At 40.2% G+C, this 23681-nt stretch overlaps 1 protein-coding gene across 1 annotated transcript in view; it reads left to right on the top strand.

Moving 5' to 3' along the window:
- Window positions 1-2299: 2299 nt before the first annotated feature.
- PEX7 (peroxisomal biogenesis factor 7) overlaps window positions 2300-23681 on the top strand; it is a gene marked incomplete at its 5' end in the record, with an annotated part of 89790 nt that continues 68408 nt past the window's right edge. Inside the window, 4 exons of the mRNA XM_011978446.1 lie at window positions 2300-2361; window positions 3449-3599; window positions 22756-22833; window positions 23212-23320. Of these exons, the coding sequence (XP_011833836.1) occupies window positions 2300-2361; window positions 3449-3599; window positions 22756-22833; window positions 23212-23320 (400 nt within the window). The remainder of the gene's footprint in view (window positions 2362-3448; window positions 3600-22755; window positions 22834-23211; window positions 23321-23681) is intronic.

The following is a 23681-nucleotide window of genomic DNA, read 5'->3' as shown; positions in this document are numbered from 1 at the left end:
GCGCCAGGGGGCAGAAGAGGCGCTGGTCGGCGCCTCTCACTTTGCGGAGCGCGAGGAGTTGGTCTGAAGCGGGAGTCGATCCTCTTCAGTTGTGTGTAAGTGCGTATAGGTGTAGCCTGGTAGCCCGTGTCCTTGTTCTTTGAGACCGGCTGCCTCTGCCACCTGTCACACGCCCAGGCACACGTCCCGGTGCGGAGAGCCGGGGTAGCCTGCGCGGTACCTTGGAGCGGTCCGCTCCACACAGTTGTACGGGAAAGACGGTCTGAGCCAGAACCGCCCCAGGGCTCGCGAGTTGGCCCACATTTCCCAGTCTGCATTCGAGCACTGAGCCACGACCTGCGGGCTGGCCGTCCTAAGAAGGATGCTCCTGAATGGACGTCTGGAGTCCAACGGTGACACCATGAAATATATTAAGTTCACTTCTCACCTGTAGTTGTCTCACGAGGAATGCATACTTTAGCAAGTAGCTGTTACAGACTACAGTTAATTGTCTCCAGCAGGGCGCATTGGCTCAGCCTGTAGTTACAGCTGCTCGGGAGGCTGAGGCGGGAGGACCGCTTGAGCCCGGGATGTTGAGGCTACAGTGAACTGAGATCACATCGCTGTGCCCCAGCTCAGTGAGCTGAGATCACATCACTCCACTCCAGCCTGGGTGACAGACTGCGACACCGTCTTAAAAGAAAAAAGGCCAGGCGCGGTGAGGTGGCTGACGTCTGTAATCCCAGCACTTTGGGAGGCCGAGGCAGGCGGATCACCTGAGTTCGGGAGTTCCAAACCAGCTTGACCAACATGGAGCAACCCCGCCTCTACTGAAAATACAACATTAGCTAGGCGTGGTGCCGCATGCGTGTAATCCCAGCTACTCGGGAGGCTGAGGCAAGAGAATAGTTTGAACCCAGGAGGTGGAGGTTGCGGTGAGCCGAGATCGCGTCTTTGCATTACAGCCTGGGCAACAAGAGCAAAACTGTCTCTCAAAAAAAAAGAAAAAAGAAAAAAAAGTTAATCATCCCTCTCCGTGGACTAGATGAAAAGGCATGGGTTCATTCTCGCTTTTGCCTTAATTCATGTCCTAGCTATTATAGGCACTGAAGGGAGATGCAACAACTCATTTCATAATGTCAGTGGTCTGTTGTATTTTTTGTTTTGTCCTACAGCAGAAAAAAATGTTACTTCTAAAACTCAAGAGAAATACTTGATTTATTTTCTTTATTAGCTCTTAGTGCTTGGCACATTCGGATTTACATGGCCCACCAGTTGGATTGAAGACTCATGAGTCTATAATGGTAGTAGTTTCCTTTTTTTCTTTTTCTTTTTAGAGACAGGGTCACACTCTTGCCTAGGTTCAGTAGAGTGGTGCAGTCACGGCTCACTGTAGCCTCAACCTCCTGGGCTCAAATGATCCTCCTGTCTCAACCTCCCCAGTAGCTGGGACCACAGGCACGTACCACCACACCTGGCTAATTTTTGATTTTTTATTTTTGTAGAGACGGTATCACTGTGTTGCCCAGGCTTGTTCTGAACTGGGTGCAAGCGATCCTCCTGCCTTGGACTTCCAAAGTGCTAGGATTACAGGCGTGAGCCACTGTGACTGGCCTGTAAATGCTACTTAAAATCTTATGCAAAAACTCTTTAAAAGGAATTGGTATTTAAAAAAACATTCAGTCATGTTTAAATAGAAGAGATTTTCCCCCTTGGTCTCTATAAAAGTAGATATAACTTTTAAAATACAATGGCCCTTTGGTAAAATAATCTTTGACGGGTAACATATTAATACTGTTTTCAGCGGTGTATTACCACCAGTTATGTGGTAAATCCCACCAGGTATCTCCGTATTCATATTTTGCTTTAAAATCCTGTGTTAGATGTATTTTAGATTTACTGGTGAGGAGTGCAGTCCCTGGGGTCTGTAAGCCAGAGGTTTCTCATCTGTCAGTAGGGATGATAACACCAACTTGGAAGGTTTGTGTCTCTGGTGCCTTGTCTGGCTACAGAGTAGGCCCTTAAGTATTTCACCCCTTTGTTAGGCCCATGTCTGGATTCCAATCTTAGGCGCAATGGGAAGTTGAATATTTAGTAACTGAAGTACAATATGGAAAAACAGAAATAGAGAACACATTTGGTATTCGTGTCCCAAAAACTTTAGGGAGAAATTGATCACCTGACTGTTTGGTATTTAAGGTCCGAAAAACTCTGGGGAGAAATTTGTGGTATTCAAATCAGGTACCAGTTACTTGATAACTCTCTGACTTTTGATATTACCCTGGCAGGTTCAAAGGGATGACCTTGATTTTTTTTCTCTTTAGGCTGTGGAACCCTACTAATACTGGATCCAGATGAATCTGGGCTAAGGCTTTTTAGAAGGTAAGGGGGCTGAAATTATTAAAGGTATTTACTGTTGCTATTAAAGCCTTAATAGAGTTAGGTTTTGACTCTTTGGTTAATGTTTTAATATACAATATAAAAGGAACCTTGGCGTTTGCATAGGATGAAGCTTATTTTTAGCTGGTTGTGGTGGTGCACACCCATAGTCCCAGCTATTCCCAAGTCTGAGGCAGAAGGATCACTTGAGGCCAGGAGTTCAAGACCAGCCTCGTGGGCATAGGGTCCCCCACTATGTTAGGGACACCCCGTCTCTAAAAGAAATTTTTTGTGTGTGCACAGAGTCTGGCTCTGTCACCCAGGCTAGAGTACAGTGGCGCAATCTTGGCTCATTGCAATCTTTCAGCCTTCTGGGTTCAAGTGATTCTCCTGCCTCAGCCTCCCAAGTAGCTGGGATTATAGGTGCCCGCCACCATGCCCAGCTAATTTTTGTATTTTTTAGTAGAGACAGAGTTTCACCATTTTGGCCAGGCTGGTCTCGAACTCCTGACCTCTGGTGATCTGCCCGCCTTGGTCTCCCAAAGAGCTGGTGTTATATGTGTGAGCCACTGGGCCTGGCCTAAAAATTTTTTTTTAAAGATTAGCTATGCCGTGGTGGTGCACACCTGTCGTCCCAGCTACTTGGGAGGCTGAGGTGGGAGGATTGCTTGAGTCCAGTTCAGGGCTGCAGTGAGCTGTGATTGGACCACTACACTCCAGCCTGGGTGACAGAACAAGACTCTTTCTCTTAAATAAAAAACAAAACAAATCTGAAGCTTGTCTCTTAGTGTCCACTCGTAAATTATAAAACTTAAACATAAAAAAATATGGAGTAGTATATTGTGTAGCATTACATTTTTGGACTGTTACGTTCCACTGGACTGTTTTTTTAACCTTTCTGAATCTGTTGCCATATTTGTCAAGTACCTGCTCTCTTAACTCCCATAGTTGTGAAGATTACATGAGATATACGTGTTAAAATATGTGATAAATTGTAAGAAAAAAACCATAATTATAATTGTTATTTTTTGTTGTTGTTGTGTAGCTGCCTATGTAAGTGTTGTGTTTTTTTTGTTTTTTCCTAGTGTAGCTTTGACTGGAATGATGGTTTGTTTGATGTGACCTGGAGTGAGAACAATGAACATGTCCTCATCACCTGTAGTGGTGATGGCTCGCTGCAGCTCTGGGACACTGCCAAAGCTGCGGGGCCACTGCAAGTCTATAAAGAACACACTCAGGAGGTAGGAGGGGAATCGTTCTGAGCTGATTATTTTTCTTTCTTCGACTTTGGTTGAAATCCATTTGGGGATGTACACATGGAGAAGTATCTTCAGGGGACAAGTTTAAACTTTAGCATTTCGTATCCATATTAGATGTCACTTATTATTTGATTATTCAAACATAAAGTACCTTTGGCCTAAGGAGCTGGGAAAGAAAAGAAAAGGTCAGTCTTCTCATTAGGCAGAAGAAACGCCTCCAGCAGTGTACTCTGGCACCATTTCCTCCTGAGAGGCCCATCACTTTCTTTGTGCTCTAAGAATGTGCTTGCCACACGGTGCCTTAGGGTAGAGATAGGTGGACTTTTCACATAGATGTCATAAGATTGCCTTTGGGGCTTCAGTGAGATTCTCGAGGTGTTTCAGAGTATATTGGAGCAAGAGCATAAAATACTGAGTATGAGGCAGGACTTACTGAAGGGATTTTATATCTAAATCTGGTTCATGTGTCTAGATTTTGTGTGTGTATATGTATAGCATAGAAAATAGTTTGGGCTTCAGTTATACTAACATACATGTATATTTTCAGTGAACATAATAATGAAGACATCCTCTTTTAGTGTTTTTACCTTAAATGTTTTAAGATTTTCCTTAAGGTAGCAGTACATCCTTCAAATGACAACTTGCTAACCTACTTTCAAATTTTTGTCCACCACAGTGCCTGGCCCGAGAAGGCCCTCAATAAATGCTTATTAGATGCAGGAATATCAGTCTTTTGTGGTAAAGATTAGTTATGTGAGGGATCCAGATGTTTTATAGCTATAGCTATTGACAATCAAGATTTCTAAGATTGTTACTGAAATAATGAAAAATTTTAGTTTCTATTTTAATTGTGATAGCTATTTGAATAAATGTAGTTGTAAATTATCATGTTTTCAGGGAATTACTGAGTACTAAGACAATTTTGGTAAAGGAGAAGTTTTAGTTTCAGGATGATCAGTGCACGAATCTCTACAGAGCAGTATGTCCAAAATTCAGATACTTTTGTGGAACCTATGTGAATTTTGTGTGTGTGTGTTTGTGTGTGTGTATGTGTGTCAGGGCCTCACTCTGTTGCCCAGGCTAGTGCAATCTTGGCTTACTGCAACCTCCACCTTCTGCACTCAAGCCATTCTCATGTCTTAGCCACCCGAGTAGCTGGGATTACAGATGTGCACCACCATTCTCTGCTAATTTTTGTATTTTTAGTAGAGACAGATTTCACCATGTTGGCTAGGCTGGTCTTGAGCTCCTGGGCTCACGTGATCCACCTGCCTTGGCCTCCCAAAGTGCTGGGATTATAGGCGTGAGCCACCGTGCCCAGTCAATTTGTGTGTGTGTGTGTGTGTTTGTGTGTGTGTTGGGTTTTTTTTTTTTTTTGTAGAGATGGAGTTTCGCTACGTTGCCCAGGCTAGTTTTTGTGATTTTTGACATTTTTTTTTCTTTTATCATTTGTATTATAATTAATTTAATGTTTTTCTTTTCCTTCTTTCTTTTTTAAAAAATACTTTTCTTTTTAGAAGTTTTTTTTCCTTTTCTTAAATCTTTGGTGCCTTTTATTACCTATATAAATTGAAGGGTGATAACTAACATCATAAAATAATATTGCTACGTAAGTTAAATTCAGTATATTGACTTAATGTTTTTCTTTCAATCAACTAAAGTTGTTGCTTCATTTATCCTACAGCAGTAATATTCATGAAACAATGGGGTTGATGGCTACTTTAGTATGTACATTTATTTGTTTTTAATGTATATTAAGATAAATAAGTAATGAATAAAATAAGTGTATGTACCAGTTAAAATAATCTCTTGTGCAGCTACTTTCTGGGAAATACAGTTCTAGGATGTCCTGGATGGATGGTCACTCAGTCTTCATCTCAGTGAAAGTAAATTTCACTTTCTCTTGAGATAACTTATTTGATTTTTAGGTTGTTCTGATGATTAAGAAACTGCTTCTTGTAAGCCCAAATCTACCTTCTATAGCAACCAACTGCTGCTCTTAGTGCCTTTCTCTGAAGTGGTAAGACCGAGTCCAGCCCCTTTTGTCCAGGAAACCTCTTGAAAATAGCTACTGTGCTCTCTTCCAGACTGTGCACTTGTCATTTCATTGCCCTGTCCTCAGATGACATGATCTTTACATCTTTCATCCTCCTGGTAGCCTCCTTTGATAATCCTTTGAAACAGTGCCTTAGAAAGGGGCACTGTTTTTCAGTGCCCCTTTCAATATATATCTAATTTATTCCAGAAATGTGATGAAGGACTAAGCTTTATAAGATTTTACCACCATAGTCTTGAGCCCCTAGTTCTAATAATATTACCTAAAGTGGCTATACATTGTTCTCAGCCATGTCTTAGTGTTAGGTTACTTTGAGTCTACTAGTAACACACTTACCTCTTTTATTATTTGAACTACTGTTAAACCAGTTTTACATCATTCTATAATTTTGCAACTGATCTATTGAACCGAAGATACACTTCTGTTTTTTAACTTTTTAAATTTGTTTTGCATGTACTATTCTAGTTAGCCTTTGTTTTCTTTTCAAATGCAATTTTTGGTAAGCGTTTGTATCAGGATGCCTTGGATGTTAGTGTAATAGAAAACAAGTGGCTTCAACAGTCAGAGTTTACTGTTTCACATATTTTGCTTGGTTATGTGAAAAATAAATGAAGATAACCTTTTTAGGTATTTGTTACAGCAGCACCCCTAATTATTGGCACCAATTTCTGCCTCAGTCTACTCAGGCTGCTGTAACAAAGTATTATAGACTGGGTGCCTTATAAAGAACAGAAATTTATTTCTTACTGTTCTGGAGGTTGGAAGTCGAAGGTCAGGGTGCCCACATGGTTGGGTTCTGATGAGAGTCCTTTTTCAGGTCAAAGACTACTACTATCTTTTCATTGTATCTGCAGGTGATGGAAAGCGGATGAGAGAGGTTTTGGAAATCCCTTTTATAAGGGCACTAATCCCATTCATGAGGGCTCTACATTCATGACTTAATTACCCCCCAGAGGCCGTACCTCCTAATACCATTACATTGTAGGGGGTTAAGATTTCAACTTGTGAGTTTTGTGGGGACATATTCAGTCCATTGCACATGCAGAATACTCAAAAATACTTAAAAGGATTTGAGCTCAAATGAGAGTTTTAAGGAGCTTGTAAATATTTGTTGAATAAATTAATAAATGAGGCTGAGTGCGGTAGTCATGCCTGTAATCCTAATACTTTGGAAGGTCGAGGTTAGCAGATCGCTTAAGGCCAGGAGTTTGAGACCAGCCTGGCCAACATGGTGAAACCCCGCCTCTACTAAGAATACAAAAATTAGCTGGGTGTGGTAGTGCACACCTGTAGTCCCAGCTATTTGGTGACTGAGGCATGAGAATCACTTGAGCCTGGGAGGTGGTGGTTGCAGTGAGCTGAGATTGTGCCACTGTACTCCATCCTGGACAACAGAGTGAGACTCTGTCTTAAAAAAAAATTTATTAAAAAAAAGTTGATAAATGAATGAACATAGCCAATTTCTGTTTGTTTGTTTGTTTTTCCACCAGTATGTTCAGGGAAGCTATGTTGTGAAATGGAACAGCAACTAATGGCTCATTTTCTTCTATGGAAGAGATTATATAATAAAGATGTATGGCATGGTTTTAGTCAATCTGGGATTCAAATCCCAGCTTTGTAAGTTACCTGTTATGAGACCTTGCATATGTCACATGTTTTTCCTAAACTTGAGTGTTTTTATTTGCAAACTAAGTTTATTAGTAGTCTGTATCACAGGGTTGCTGTGAGTGCTTGAACTAGAACCAGCATTGAATAAATATGAGCTAGTATTATTATTTGCTCTTATTTTAATAGGGTTTGAAAAATACAAAACAAGTTAGAACTTTTCCAGTTACCCATTTTATCACTTGATGGCTGTGTGTCCAACAGTCAATGTTCAAGTTGTCAGATGAAGCAAAAAAGAGAAATCCAAGATTTAGATATATTTTAGGCTTTGAGGAATGAAGGTCTTGGTGAAATGAAAAGAAAGAAAAACATGGACATTATCTGTGTGAATGGTTGCTAAACTTAGCATCGAAGTAGGAATCAAATTGTTCTGTGTATTGTTTAACTGGTGTCTACAGAGGTCATTGTGTCTTTTGAGTCCCATAAAATGCCTTTGGCTTTGCTTATTCTAATGCTGCTGAATATATAATAAAAAATTTAAAAAATTCAGTGAGAATAGAAAAATAAGAGTGAATCGACAATTTTATTTCACTGCTTTCTGACTTAAAACACTGTGCTACTGAGAGTGAGTTAAAGTGACTTTAAAGATGACATAAATCAATGTAATATATTAATTTCTAATTTTCAAACTAATGAGTTTGCTTATCACAGTTTAAAAAAGTTAAAATTTGTTTTCATTGTCAAATAGCAAGGTTTATCAATTTGCTGAATTTTTATAATATATTTGATCCATTGAGGTTTTTGAGCATTGCTTATAAAAACTTATTTTGGACCTAAGTATGCAACTATTAGTGTTCTGTTATGGAGGAAATGTATTTGCTTATACATTTTAAGAGTTAAAATTTTGTTTATTTTAAAAAATGAATCAAATTATTTGCTTTTTGATAATGATAGAAGTTGAGAAGTCAATAATGATAGGTACTGTATTAGTCTGTTTTCACATTGTTATAAAGAAATACCTGAGAGTGGGTAATTTATAAAGGAAAGAGGTTTAATTGACTCTCAGTTCTGCATGAATGGGGAGGCCTCAGGAAAGTTAACATTATGGCAGAAGGTGAAGGGGAAACAGATGACCTTCTTCACGAGGCAGCAGGAGAGAGAGAGAGAGAGAGAGAGAAAGCAGGGGAAACTGCCACTTTTAAAACCGTCAGATCTTTTGAGAACTCCTCACTATCACAAGAACAGCGTGGGGGAAACTGCTCCCGTGATCTGATCACTTCCTACCAGGTTCCTCCCTTGACACATGGGGATTACAATTCAAGATGAGATTTGGGTGGGGATACAGAGCCAAACTGTATCATTCCACTCCTGGCCCCTCCCAAAGCTCATGTCCTTTTCACGTTTCAAAACCAATCATGACTTTCCAACAGTCCCCCAAAGTCTTAACTTATTCCAGCATTAACCCAAAAGTCCAAGTCCAAAGTCTCATCTGACACAAGGCAAGTCCCTTTTGTCTATGAGCCTATAAAATAAAAAACAAGTTAGTTACTTCTAAGATACAGTGGGGCTATAGGCATTGGCTAAATGTTTCAAATGGGAGAAGTTGGCCAAAACAAAGGGGCCATAGGCCCCATGCAAGTCTGAAACCCAGCAGGGCAGTTATTAAATCTTAAAGCTTTGAAATGATCTCCTTTGACTCCATATCTCACATCCAAGGGGTGGGCTCCCATGGCCTTGGGCAGCTCTACCCTTGTGGCTCTGAAGGGTGCAGTCCTCATGGCTGCTTTCACTGGCTGGCATTGAGTGCCTGTGACTTTTCCAGGTGTACAATACAAGCTGTCAGTGAATCTACCTTTCTGGGGCCTGGGGGACAGTGGCTGTCTCCTCACAGCTCCAGTAGGCAGTGCCCCAGTAGGGACTCTGTGTGGGGGCTTCAACCCCACATTTTCCTTCTATACTGCCCTAGCAGAGGTTCTCCATGAGGGCTCCACCCCTGCAGCAGACTTCTGCCTGGACATTCAGGTGTTTCCATACATCCTCTGAAATCTAGGTAGAGGTTAAACTCTTATCTTCTAAACTCTTGTCTTCTGTGCACCCACAGACCCAACACCACATAGAAGCTGCCAAGGTTTAGGGCTTGCACTCTCAGAAACAATGGCTCTAGCTGTACCTTGGTTCTTTTTAGCCATGACTGGAGCTAAAGCAGCTGGATGCAGGACAGCATATCTTGAGGCTGCACAGAGCAGCAGGGCCACTGAGGCCCACAAAACCGTTTTTCCCTCCTATGCCACTAGGCCTGTGATGGGAGGGGCTGCTGCAAAGATCTCTGACGTGCCCTGGAGACGTTTTCCCCATTGTTTTGGCTATTAACACTGGGCTCGTTGTTACTTATGCAAATTTCTGCAGCAGGTTTGAATTTTCCCCCAGGAAATAGGTTTTTCTTTTCTACCTCATGGTTAGGCAGCAAATTTTCTAAACTTTCATGCTCTGCTTCACTTTTAAATATAAGTTCCAAATTCAAATAATCTCTTCATGAATCCATGTGACTGTACACTTTTAGAAACAACCGGGTCACTTCTTGAATGCTTTGGTGCTTAGAAATCTCTTTTGCCAGACACCCTAAATCATCTTTCTCAAGTTCAAACTTCCACAGATCTCTAGGGCAGGGGCAAAATGCCACCAGTCTCTTTGCTAAAGCATAGCATGAATGACCTTTACTGCAGTTCTCATTAAGTCCCTGACCTCTATTTGAGACCGTCTCAGCCTGAACTTCATTTTTTATATCACTATTAGCATTTTGTTCAGAACCATTCAAGAAGTCTTTGAGAAGTTCCAAACTTTCCCACATCTTCCTGTCTTCTGAGCCCTCAGACTGTTCCAACCTCTGCCCATTACCCAGTTCCAAAGTTGCTTTTACATTTTCAGATTATCTTTATAGCAGTACCTCACTATCCTGGTACCAATTCTCTGTATTAGTCCTTTTTCACACTGCTATAAAGAAATACCTGAGACTGGGTAGTTTATAAAGGAAAGAGGCTTAATTGACTCATGGTTCTGCATGGCTGGGGAGGCCTTAGGAAACTTACAATCATGGTGGAAAGTGAAGAGGAAGCAGACGCCTTCTTCAGAAGGCGACAGGAGAGAGAGCAGGGGAAACTGCCACTTTTAAAAGCATCAGATCTCATGAAAACTCACTATCACTAGAACAGCATGGGGGAAACTGCACCCATGATCCAATCACCTCCCACCAGGTCCCTCCCTCAACACATGGGAATTACAATTCAAGATGAGATTTGGGTGGGGACACAAAACCAAACCATATCAGGTGCCAATAAAAAATATTAATGCAGAATGACAACCAGTCCTGCATTTAAAATCAGTGTGTTTTCTTCAGAAATGCATTTATGTTTAAAACTACACAACAGATTTATCAACTGAAGGCATTTTTTTCTTTCTTTGCATCCTGTTTCTTTTTAAAAAATTGAGGAAATAGTTGGACTTGATATATTTCCTTTTGCATATTTAGTCATGCCCAGCCATTGATTTTGGAATAGGTTACTGCAATAAGATTTTATTAGAATTTATAATAGCCATTTAAAACTTCTCCCTGTAAAGATTGTGATTGTACGGAAAAATAGTTTCTAGTTAAATGTCAGTTGAATCAATTCTCCCTTTTTGGATTTTACTGCCATTAGGATGTGATATGTCATCACCTTTCAATTCTCATGTTTTAAAAGCATTTACCTTCTTTTGACTTTGTTTTATATTTTAAAGTTTAGACTTGTATTAAAAAAGGGAGATCTGTCTCTACTTGTAGCACATATTATGTGCCAGGCATGTGTCAGTCATTGAAGATGCAGGTATAAATAAGACTCATGTGCTGTTCTCTGGTTGTAATTCTGGGACATGTAAACAAACCGTTTAGGGTTCCATGTAAATTAAAAAATAAAACAAAAAAAACATTCAGTACAAGATGATAGATGTTGAAAAGAGGTATCTAGAAGGTACATAGAGAGGAGAACTAGGGACTTCCACAGATGAGGTGCTATTTGACCTGAGTCTTGGGCAGTTAGTAGTTTTAGTAGTTTGCTAGGCAGCCCTAAGGGAAAGGGATATTTCTTTTTTTGTTTTGTTTTTATCTTGAGATGGAGTCTCACTCTGTTGCCCAGGCAGAGTGCAGTGGCACAATCTCAGCTCACTGCAACCTCTGACTCCTGAGGCAAGCAATCCTCTGGCCTCCTGAGCTCGAGCAATCCTCCTGCCTCAGCCTCCTGAGTAGCTGGGACTATAGGTGCGTGCCACCACGCCTGGCTAATTTTTGAATTTTTTGTAGAGATGGAGCCCAGGTTGGTCTCAAACTCCTGGGCTCAAGCAATTCACTTGCCTTGGCTCCCCAAAGTCCTGAGATTATAGGCATGAGTCACACACCTAACCGAAAAGGACATTTCTGATGAAGAAGAGCCTCTACAGAAGTTAAGATTTGTGGAAGAGCGAGGCATATCCACACAACCACATGTCCTTTGATGTGCCTGGAGCATAGTGTGTGTGCTAGGAGATGGTGTAACGGAGGTGGGTAAGGATCATATCCTGATGGGCCTTGAATACCTGTATCGTGGGGGTTGGACTTTATACTTTTAAAATTCAGGAGAAAGATGAATTGTGTAGATTTTGGGCCACACACTGTGGGCAGAAAACAGGACGTACATGGATAGGTAAGTATTGTCCATTTTCTACTTAATCCACTTCTTCAAGTATTAGTTGTCAGGTAGGATTAGACTGTAATTCAGGCATCTGGAATTTTAATGCTTAAAAAAGGTATGCAAAGGCTTGTCTTAACTCTGTAGTTTATTTTATTTATTTATTTATTTATTTTTTGAGATGGAGTTTCACTCTTGTTGCCCAGGCTGGAGTGCAATGACGCGATCTCGGCCCACTGCGACCTCTGCCTCCCGGGTTCAGGTGATTCTCCTGCCTCACTCTCCCAAGTATCTGGGCTAACAGGCATGCGCCACCACACCCTACTAATTTTGTATTTTTAGTAGAGATGGGGTTTCACCATGTTGGTCAGGCTGGTCTTGAACTCCCGACCTCAGGTGTTCTGCCTACCTCAGCCTCCCAAAGTGCTGGGATTACAGGCTTGAGCTTGTGCCCAGCCTTAGGTCTGTGGTTCTTAAACTTTGCAACAGATTAGCATTGCTTTGGGACCTTTTAAAAATTTTTGTTTGTTTGTTTGTTTCCTTTTTTTTTGAGATAAAGTCTTGCTCTCTTGCCCAGGCTGGAGTGCAGTGGCATGTTCTCAGCTCACTGCAACCTCCACCTCCTAGGTTCAAGCAGTTCTACTGCCTCAGCCTCTTGAGTAGCTTAGATTATAGGCGTGTGCCACCATGCCTGGCTAATTTTTGTATTTTTAGTAGAGATGGGATTTCACCATGTTGGCCAGGCTGGTCTCGAACTCCTGACCTCGTGATCCGCCTGCCTCATCCTCCCAGAGTGCTGGGATTACAGGCATGGGCCACTGCGTCCAGCCAGAAGCTTTAAAATATCTTCATGCCCAGGTCACAGTGTCTGGGACTGGAGCCAGATATCAGTATTATTTAAAGATTCCCAGATGATTTCAATGTGCAGCATTGTTTGGAAGCCACTGCCTTGACTTGATAAGCGTTCAATTCTAATGACCTTGATATGTGTGTTATCTAATAATTTGGGGATTGCAATATTCAAAATGTAGATTTAAAAAATCTTTAATAAAAGGAGCTATTTGGTTTACCTTGCAAAATCATTATTCCCAACCCGTTATCTAACCTCAAAGTTTTCTAAAATTTTTTTAAAGAAGAGAAAATGATAGTTTTAAATAGATGGAAACTATAATAGAATATGTTCAGATAGAGAAGGACTTTCAAGCATGACTACTGCTACTGTATCTGTAGTCTCTCTCATACACACAGTGTAGGTGTCAACACTATGCATGTCTCTGAAGTGAGTTAATGAGTGAACTGTAGATAGAAATTAAAATCCCCATCTCTGATTTTAGAATCTATTCAAAAACATATGTAGGAGAATTATGCAATTTATATGAAACTAGAAATTATGTTTGGTTTTGCTGCGAGCTAATATGAAATGAAATTATTGGCAGAGCTATGTAAATGTATGTAAAATTTATGTTTTACATAAAGAGAGGAATAGAAGCACATATATATTTAACTGTACCAGTTATATATTATAAATATATATATATAGTGTATATACGTTTCAAAAAGAAATAACGGAAAAATAATTCAAAACTAATAAAAATGGTTACCTTGAAAGGGGGTAAGGTAGAAATCAGGGAAAAGGGGACCAGAATGGAAATAAGATTTCTTCACATATAACTTGTATTATAGTTTTGACCTTGGAACCATTGAAATGTTTTATGTAATTAAGAATCCCAATGTATTAATAAGTTGGAAAGAAAAAGCAATTGCTAAAAATTGAAAACAAGCACATTAAAGGTCCATCAAATTGGTGTCATAACTAGGTATTGAAAATAATTATTTCAAGTGACTTTAGAAACCCAGTATTGTGATTAGACATTCCTAATAAGATCAGTCTGATAAACAAAAATAATTAGGCCTGGGCATGGTGGTTCATGCTTGTAATCCCAGCACTTTGGGAGATCAAGGCGAGTGGGTCACTTGAGGCCAGAAGTTCGAGACCAGCCTGGCCAACATGGTGAAACCCCATCTCTACTAAAAATACAAAAATTAGCTGGGTGTGGTGGTGCACACCTGTAATCTCAGCTACTTGGGAGGCTGAGGCAGGAGAATCGCTTGAACCCGGGAGGCAGAGGTTGCAGTGAGTGAAATTGTGCCACTACGCTCCAGCCTGGGCAACAGAGTGAGACTCTTGTCACAAGAAACAAAAACAAAGAATTGGAAAGAAATTTGAAACTACATTCAAAAAATTTAACATTGCTACTTTGAAACTATTGTAGGATAAGGCATACCAGTAATTATGTCATTAGAAACTGAAAGTTTTAGCCAGGCACAGTGGCCCACGCCTGTAATCCCAGCACTTTGGGAGGCCGAGGTGGGCGGATCACAAGGTCAGGAGATCGAGACCATCCTGGCTAACATGGTGAAACCCCGTCTCTACTAAAAATACAAAAAAAAATTAGCCGGGTGTGGTGGTGGGCACCTGTAGTTCAGCTACTCGGGAGGCTGAGGCAGGAGAATGGCATGAACCCAGGAGGCGGAGCTTGCAGTGAGCCGAGATGTCACCACTGCCCTTCAGCCTGGGCGACAGATTGAGACTCTGTCTCAAAAGAAAAAGAAACTGAAAGTTTTAAAGTGAGAGAAAAGCATTACGAGAATAAAGAAGTAGAAACGATCTTAAAGTTGAATGGGAAATCGTCATATAAGCTTGTGATTTATTTTTCTCTGTCTGAAAAAAGTACATATTTCTTAGTTTTTTGCACAATAAAGATTTAGAAGCAGTGACAACTGTGTAGCAGTGAATATTCTTAGTGCCCTGAGTATGGCCTCTAAATACTGTTTGCCACTGACAGGAATAGTGTCTTTGGAGAAGTCGTTTATTCCAGGGCTGGGCAGGAATGCAAGACATCTTCTTGTGTCAGAAAGCAGGAAAGCTGTGAAAGGTCGCTGGAGACATATCAAAGGTTTAGAAGGTACAACTTGAAGGGATTCTCATTGGCCAAAGATGAGACTATTGGAACAACCAAAAGAATGAAAGCAATGAATTTAAACACCACACACACACACACACACACACACACACACGTACGTGTGTATTTTCAGTCCTTATATGGAGATAGACTTGTGATTAGGAAAAATGTAGTCACCATTGAAGATTATTAGGACAACCAGCTCATTATTCTGAAAATTGATAAACAAAAGTAAAGAATCAAGGCATTTATCTTCCCTTTCTTTTATGACTTTTATTGTGGTATTATAAAATAGTTGATAAGAAAAGTTCTTTATAACAGGATTCTAGCTAATAAATGCAGAAGGAATAGCAGAAATTAGAAAATCACTATTTAGTAGCCCCTAATGAAATAATGACTCTAGGCAGGGATCACTGTGGACACTAAAACCATTAGTTTAAGATTGAAACATTCTCTGAACAATCTTAGGATCACTAAAAGTGGGTCAACCAGAAATTATACGCCTCCTAATATAATTGGAAGCTAAAAAAAAAATGAACTAATCTGATTAAGCCTCCAGATCTAACTTCTAATTTAAAGGAAATTGGAAGGGTAGAGAAAAAAGTTAATTACCACCATGAGGAAACATTTGGGATAATCCAGAAGGCAAGACATTCTATGAGACCAATAACTTGGTTTCTTTCAACAAATAAATGTTATGGGATGTGGGGCAGGAAGATCAAGGTGTGGGGAGGAGGACTGTCCTAACTTAGAAGAGGCTTAAGAGACATAACGGCTAAGTGTAAAATGTGGGTCTTGTTTGGATACTGACTCAAATAAGCTGACTGTGAAAGAAACATTTTTGGGGACAGTCAGGGAAATATGAATAAGGACTGAGTGTTAAATTATATTAAGTAGCCATTGTTAATCTTGTTGGGGTGAAATTGACCTGTGCTTATGTAAAAAACAAACTGGCCTTACCTACTGAAGTATTTAGGAGTAAAAGGTCTGATGTTAAAATACCCCAGTAGTCAGCCATTCAGTCAATAATGGGACAGATGAAACAGGATGGGCAACATGTTGATCATTATGGAAGGTGCGTAATGGGTGCCTGGGGGTTTATTATACTCTTCTCTCTACTTTTATGCATGTTTTAAAAAGTCCATAATGAAAAAAAGTTGAAAATTTAAGTTTCAGAGCTGGAGGTGGTGGCTCATGCATGTAATTCCAGCACTTTGGAAGGCCTAGGCAGGAGGATTACCTGAGCCCAGGATTTAGAGACCAGCCTGGGAAACATGGTAAAACCCTGTCTCTACAAAAAATTAAAAAATGAGCTGGTGTTGTGGTGTGCATCTGTGGTCCCAGCTACTCAGGAGGCTGAGGTGGGAGGATCAATTGAACCCAGAAGGTGGAGGCTGCAGTGAGCTGCGCTCGTGGAACTGCACTGCAGCCTGGGTAACAGAGTGAGACCCTGTCTCAAAAGAGAAAACTAAAGTTTCACCTTAAAAGAAATATATAGCCCTTTCTAATCACTCAGGAATTAAAAGTCAGTGACCCTTTCCTTTGTATTGATACAGATAAGAATAAAAATTCTGGACATAGTTTTTTATTTGACAACTTTTAATTAAATAGACCAACTTAAAAAGGGCAGTACTTTACAGTAGATTAAAGATGAGCTCTTTGGGAATTGGTTTCAGTAATAAAATTTGTCCTCTCAAACTGTGGTTTTGATGAGGTTCAGATTTCATAAAGCAGCACAAAACATTGTGCAGTGGGTTTTTTTTTTCTTTTTCCGTTCTCCTGGTTAATTTTCTTCACCACTGCCAAGAGTTATTTCATCAGATAGGCCTCTAGAGGACCCTGCTCTTAAAGCATAAAGTCAGGCACTGCATATCTCTCTTCCTTTTTGTATTTAATTTGACCATTTGCCATGCCCACTATTTGAGTGGGAGTGGAGGGGGAGGTTGGGAATAAGGAAGAGATGGAAGAGGAGACTAACAGAAGATGTGCTTTCCATTCAGATTTGTTTCTCCTTTCCTTCATTCATTCCAGAAACTTTTATTAACTCTACTGTGTACAAGATACTGTACCAGGCTAGCTGGGAAGACAAACACCTTAGGCATGCCCTTGCCCTCCTGGAGTCCTTGCCCTGTCTAGGGAGGCAGACTTCTAGTGTCTAATGTGGTAAGCGCTGTGAATGTATGCAGTGTTATGGGAAGGGGGGATTTGTCTGGGGAAGGGGCAGGGAGGGCATCCTTTGGTCTAAAGGGGAAGTTGGAATGAATTATTCAAGTGGAGAGGCCAGGGTAGTAGTGTTACAGTCAAATGAAAGAGCACGCTTGACCAGAAAGGATAGAGCCCGTGTGCTTGGAGCTGTCAGCGTTTTGGCCATTGTGCCAAGATCAGGGGAAAGACATTGCAGATTTTAAAAATTGATGAAATATTTTATACATTATAAAATACATGGAAGATGTAAAAATGATATATTGAACACACATATTCACCATCTAGCTTAAAGAAATGAAACATTACTTATACCATTGGAGTCTGCTGCTTACGCTTTCTAGTCCTGTCCTTCCTCTCTCTTCATTTTTTTCCCTCCCTTCTTCCCAGGAGTAACCACTGGCCTAAATTTTCTATTTATATATTTTTTGCTTTTCTTTCTATTTTTACAACATATGTATGCATCCCTAAGTCATGCATAGTTTTGCATGATTTTGACCTTTGGGTAATAAGAATCAACATGGATGAATCTCACGTAATGTTGAGCGAAGATGCTAAGCTGTAGGAGCTACATATAGTGTGAAACCATTGAAAGGCTTTGTACGGGGGAGTGACATTTAATTTGTATTTTCTAAAGATTACTTTTTATGCAGTGTGGATAATGGATTGGAGGTAAACAAAAATGGATGGGGAGAACAGTTAGAAGGATGTTATAATCTAAGTGGTAACTTATGGTTGATGGTTGTAACCTCTTAAGAGAAATCATAGACACATTCTTAGCCGTAGCTCTTCAGGATCTTATCCCTCCCAACTATTCAACCTTGCTGTTCCCCAAATCTGGCAAGCTTGTTCTTTGTTCAAGGTCTTTCCCTGTTCTCTGTAACCTGAGCCTTTCATCTCGGGCCTGCAGAGTTCAATGTTTAACTGCACTCAAGTCTCTGCACAGAGAGGTCTTTCCTGGCCATTTTGTTGAGAAATGACCCCCTGCTCTTGTCATTATTTTCTGTTCTCCTTACTCTGCTTTTTCTTTGTAGTTTTTTAAGAAATTGCAACTTGAAATTATACATTTATTTATAGCATATTTTCTGCTGCTAAAATATAAGATCCACAGGGGCTGGTCTTATCTAAACTTGTAACCTCCCTTCCCCCCGTACCTAGTACATAGTGGGTGCTTAATAGACATTTGTTGAATAGATGAGTGAATTGATTGAAGTTGGGATAATGGAATTCATTTTTCCCTTTTCAGCTGTATCTCAAACATCTCTCTGGCTGTGAACTTTTTTCAGAGCTTGAGGTTAATGCCCAAACCCTGTCTTGCTGTCACCTCAAATTCAGTATATATAAAATTACATTATTTTCCTTCCTTCAGTCTTTTACTTTTGTTAATGCTGCCATCACTGACAGTCCTCAGGCACAAAACCTTGGTGTTATCTTGCAGTGTTCACTACCCCCGACCCCTAGGGCGCTGTATATTCCCATTTATGTCTTTGGGGAAGTTTTCTGGTTACTGTTTGATTTCTGCTTTTTGCCTATTGACATTTTAGCCAGCCCTCAGGGCCCTGCTTCAATCCTTCTCTTAGGTCTGTAGTTTGTTTTGTTTTGTTTTTGAGACAGGGTCTTACTCTGCTACCTAGACTGTAGTGCAGTGGCATGATCACGGCTCAGTGCTGTCTTGACCTTGACCTTGTGGGCTCAAGCCATCCTCCCACCTCAGCCTCTTGGGTAGCTGGGACTACTGTTACGTGTCCCCACACCTGGCTAATTTTTAAAATTTTTTATAGACACGGTATCTCGCCCTATTGTCCAGGCTGGTCTCGAACTTGTGGCCTCAAGCAATGCTCCTGTTTCGGCCTCCCAAAGTGCTGGGATTACAGGCATGAGCCACCATGCCTGTTGTAGTTACTCTTTATTTAATTAAAAACAACAAAAAAAAACCCACACAGTCTCCTGATCTGTTAGTTCCTCTCCCATGTCCTAATATTTTGAACATAGTATTCAGTTGCCTTTCTTTTTTTTTTTTTGAGACAGGGTCTCACTCTGTCACTCAGCCTAAAGTACAGTACCACAATCTTGGCTCACTGCAACCTCCACCTCCCGGGAGCGATTCTCCTGCCTCAGCCTTCCGCGTAGCTGAGACTACAGGTGCATGCCATCACACCCGGCTAAGTTTTATATTTTTAGTAGAGATGGGGTTTCACCATGTTGGTCAGGGTGGTCTCGAACTCCTGGCCTTAAGCGACCCGCCTGCCTCAGCCTCCCAAAGTGCTGGGATTGCAGGCATGAGCCACCACACTCAGCCTATTTCCTTCTTTATTATCCCATTTTTAACTTCACCACCGTATGTGTCCTATCTTTAGCTCTGTCCTAGAGACTTAATGCTTGCCACTTGGTTGTGCAGCAGAAGACAGCTGGCAGCAACAATGCCATCCGCATGGTTTTCTTCCTATCTTTGATGTTGATTCAGGCTGGATTCTCTTGAGCCGGTGGAGGCTCCTGCAGTTTTAGAAGGTGAGAAGTCACAAGGTCTCACCTGCTGCATCACGCTGGAGGTGTGCGGAGGCAGTGGAGTCTGAGCTGATGATGCTAGTATTTACTTAGCAATTCTCTATACCTACCTAGCAGTGATTCAGGTTGTAAAGAGAAATTTGATTGGTTAAATTATTTTAACCAATGTTTGAATGCCTATTTTACTGTGATGAACGTAGATGTACAAAATGTTTTGCTCATTAGGAGTCTCCAAAATCTAGCAGGTATGTCAGTTATGTAACATTCTTTTAAGTAAATAAAATATGGTAAATGCTGAGTTAGAAGTAGGTGCAAGCTGTTGTTGAAGGCATCATATGACTCATTGAAGGGCTTATCAGGGGAGGCTTATTTCATAAGGGATGTAATGGGCCACATCTTGACAGATAAATGGAAATTTACAAGTGGACAGGGGCTTTAAGATCCTTGTATAGGATCTTAAACCTATTGTGAAAACACAATGGAATCAATCTGGGCCCAAATGTAGCTCCAGTAAAGGGTGATACCAGCAAGGGTAGAGCTTTAGTTCCTTGATATCATGGCTTAAGGTAGCCAAGAAGTTCTGATTCAACAGTGCCCTCAAGTAGCATGCTGTACAGATAGCCTCGCATAGCGATTAAGAGTGGGCTCTGCAATTAGGCTGCCCAGATTCAGATTTCATCTCTGTGCCTTACTAGCTTTGGGACTCTGGACAAGTTACTTAACCTCTCTGTACCTTGACATTGTGTCTACTTCATATAAATGAAAATTAAATGAAATAAAATACATAAAGTGCTTATCAGCAGGATCTGACACTCAGAGTGTTCAATAAAGGTTTGCTATTTTTATTTTTGACTGTTTACATCAGCCTAGAGCAGGGGTTGGGAAACTACATCATGTGGGCCAGGACCAAATCTGGCCTGCAGTTAGATTTACAAATAAAGTTTTATTGGAACCAAACCATGCCCATTAATTCAGTATTGACTATGGCTGCTTTGTGTGTGCTGCAAGAGCTGGGTTTAGTAGTTGTGACAGTGACCAAATAGCCTGTAAAGTCTGAAGTATTTACCATGTGGCTCTTTGTAGAAGAAATGTAACTTTTTGAAGAAACTTACCATTTACTATATGGTCCTTTGTAGGATAAATTTAGAGGATAAAATCAATCTCTTTCTCTCTCAAGATCTTCAGTGATTGCTTCCAAACCAGCCTTTTTTCTATCCATAACTAACAGATGGCCACAGCAGCTTTGGTTTTCACTGGCCCTTCTATTCCTTTCATAGCTGCTGCTGGATTGTGCTTCCTTTAGTGTCCCAACTACTCTTCTATCTTTTGCATGAATGTGGGCAGAGGCAGGGCCAGGACTAGGGTAGGATGTATGAGGCACTCACTCTAGGTACACAATTTAAGGGGGCCCCAAAAAACTTGATAATCAAGATAATTTGTTAATGTTTTTAAAAATAAAAATTAATGCAAAAAACCCATGATGAACAAAGTATTGATATTTTACTTTTTTATTCCTTTTTTGGAAGCTTAATATAATTTTGTTAAACTTTTTTCCAGGTTTAGTATGATAGGCAAATAAAAATTTGTAGGCCGGGCACGGTGGCTGTAATCCTAGCACTTTGGGAGGCTGAGGTGGTAGGACTGCTTGAGCCTACAAGTTTGAGACCAGCCTGGGGAATATGGTGAGACACTGTCTCTACAAAAAATAAGAAAAAAATTAGCTGAGTGTGGTGGGACGCAAGTGTGACTCCAGCTACTTAGGAAGCTGAGGTGGGAGGACCGCTTGAACCCAGGAGGTCATAGCTGCAGTGAGCCGAGATTGTGCCACTGCACTCCAGCCTGGGCGACTGCGCAAGACCCTGTTTTGGGGGGGAAAAAAAAGAAATCTAAGTTGTACAGCTTAGTGTTTTGATCTAAATGTATCTTGAGTAATGATTCCTACAGTCAAGCTAATTAACATATCCATCACTTGAATAGTTACCATTTTCTTGTTCTCACGATAAGAACATTGCAGATCTACTCTCTTAGCAAATTTCAAGTATTCAGTAATACATTATTATTTATAATAGTTACCATGATGTACATTGAATCTCTAGAAATTATTCATCTTATAACTAAAAGTTTGTATCCTTTGACCAACATATCTCCATTTCCCCCACCCCCAGCCCCTGGCAAACACTATTCTACTGTATGTTTCTCTTAAGTTTGACTTTTTTAGATTCCATATATAAGTGACGGGATCAGTATTACTGATTTTTTTTTCCTCAGCCTCCAACATGGCTCAACATAGTACTGGGCAGCAGAGAGAAAGTAACCCACATTTAAGTGGCTTAAGCCCAGATACTTATACTTCCTACATATATGTGGGAGAGAGTAATAAGATTCAAAGTAACCTGCTGGCTGATCACCAATGTGATATACCAATGGCATATACGCAGGTCCTTGTCAGGACTAATTTCATAAAGTATAATTACGCACATATTTTGTTGAACTTAGTTTACAGGAGTGATCTGTGTATAATATGTTGTATAAAATGAAGGAATGAAAACATTTCCAAAAGTTTTCAAATGGTTCATTTGAAATGGTTCACTGAGAGCAGTGAAGCATACATTAGAATAGCAGCATTGGATAACTAAAACTGTTTACCAAGAGATCTGGAAGGATCACCTGGTTCCTGCAAGCTTTTTCTAGGAAAGGCCAGATAGGGATATTAATTGAATTTTAATGCTTTCCAATAAACATTGACCCAGCAAGCTTTTTTAGATGACTAACTTTCTAATCTGCTTTGACATTTCTTCGTGGGGCTGCAAACAGTGATTTGTTGGTAGGTTTTAAAATATGTATAATTTGTTTCAGTGAAGAAGGTTTGGAAGTATACTGTAGAATTCTATGAAAGCAGAATGGAGTCTTATCTGTAAGGAATAAGTCTGGAGGAATGGATAAGATCAACTTCTCATTTCTTGGACACGTTGTTGAGATGGATAGGAATTATTTGATGTTTTGACATAGTAAATTAGTTGTTCTGCCTCTCACTGTTATATAACAAGAGATAAAATGCAACGTTGAACTTGATGGTCTTTTGCTTTCTAAATGCTTTTCATTGTTTTTAGGTGTATAGTGTTGATTGGAGCCAAACCAGAGGTGAACAGCTTGTGGTGTCTGGCTCATGGGATCAAACTGTCAAATTGGTATGATAGCATTATTGTATTCGAAAACAAATATTCCCCTCTCTAGAGCTTCTGCTAAATTTTCTTTTCTTTTCCAAACATACTTCTGTAGCTTTATGATTGGATAGCTGAGTTTTCTTAAAAAAAAAAAAATAAAACATTTATTAGAACTTAAAATTTTCTAATCTTTTGGCTGTGAACTAATAGCTCAGCATTAGTTTGGCACTTAAATACCATCCTGCTTTATATCAAAATAGATCTTTAAAAATCCTTGAGATCTGTATATATATTGTATGTGTATATGTAAATGTATATAGTTTATTGGTATGTATAGTATATGTAAAAGCATAAATTTGAATTTATCCCTCTTGAGTAATTGATCTATTCATTTATTTTTAGTGGGATCCAACTGTTGGAAAGTCTCTGTGCACCTTTAGAGGCCATGAAAGTATTATTTATAGCACAATCTGGTCTCCCCACATCCCTGGTTGTTTTGCTTCAGCCTCAGGTAAGTAATTCCGTATTTACCAAAAGCCTTATTTGTAGTGAATGGTGGCCTTGTTTTTACCATTAGGTGGCGCTGTGTACCTTAGCTTCAAAGAGAAAACAGGAGACTATTACTATTCTTTTGTGCTCTTAAGACTTTACTTGTTTTTTTTAATTTTTATTTTTTATTTTTATTATTATACTTTAAGTTCTAGGGTACATGGGCACAACATGCAGGTTTGTTACATATGTATACATGTGCCATGTTGGTGTGCTGCACCCATTAACTGGTCATTTACATTAGGTATATCTCCTAATGCTATCCCTCCCCGCTTTCCCCACCCCATGACAGGCCCTGGTGTGTGATGTTCCCCATCCTGTGT

This window comes from Mandrillus leucophaeus, unplaced genomic scaffold (assembly GCF_000951045.1).
Source record: "Mandrillus leucophaeus isolate KB7577 unplaced genomic scaffold, Mleu.le_1.0 Scaffold194, whole genome shotgun sequence".
Lineage (NCBI taxonomy): Eukaryota > Metazoa > Chordata > Mammalia > Primates > Cercopithecidae > Mandrillus > Mandrillus leucophaeus.
This window is presented reverse-complemented; position numbering and strand designations above follow the sequence as displayed.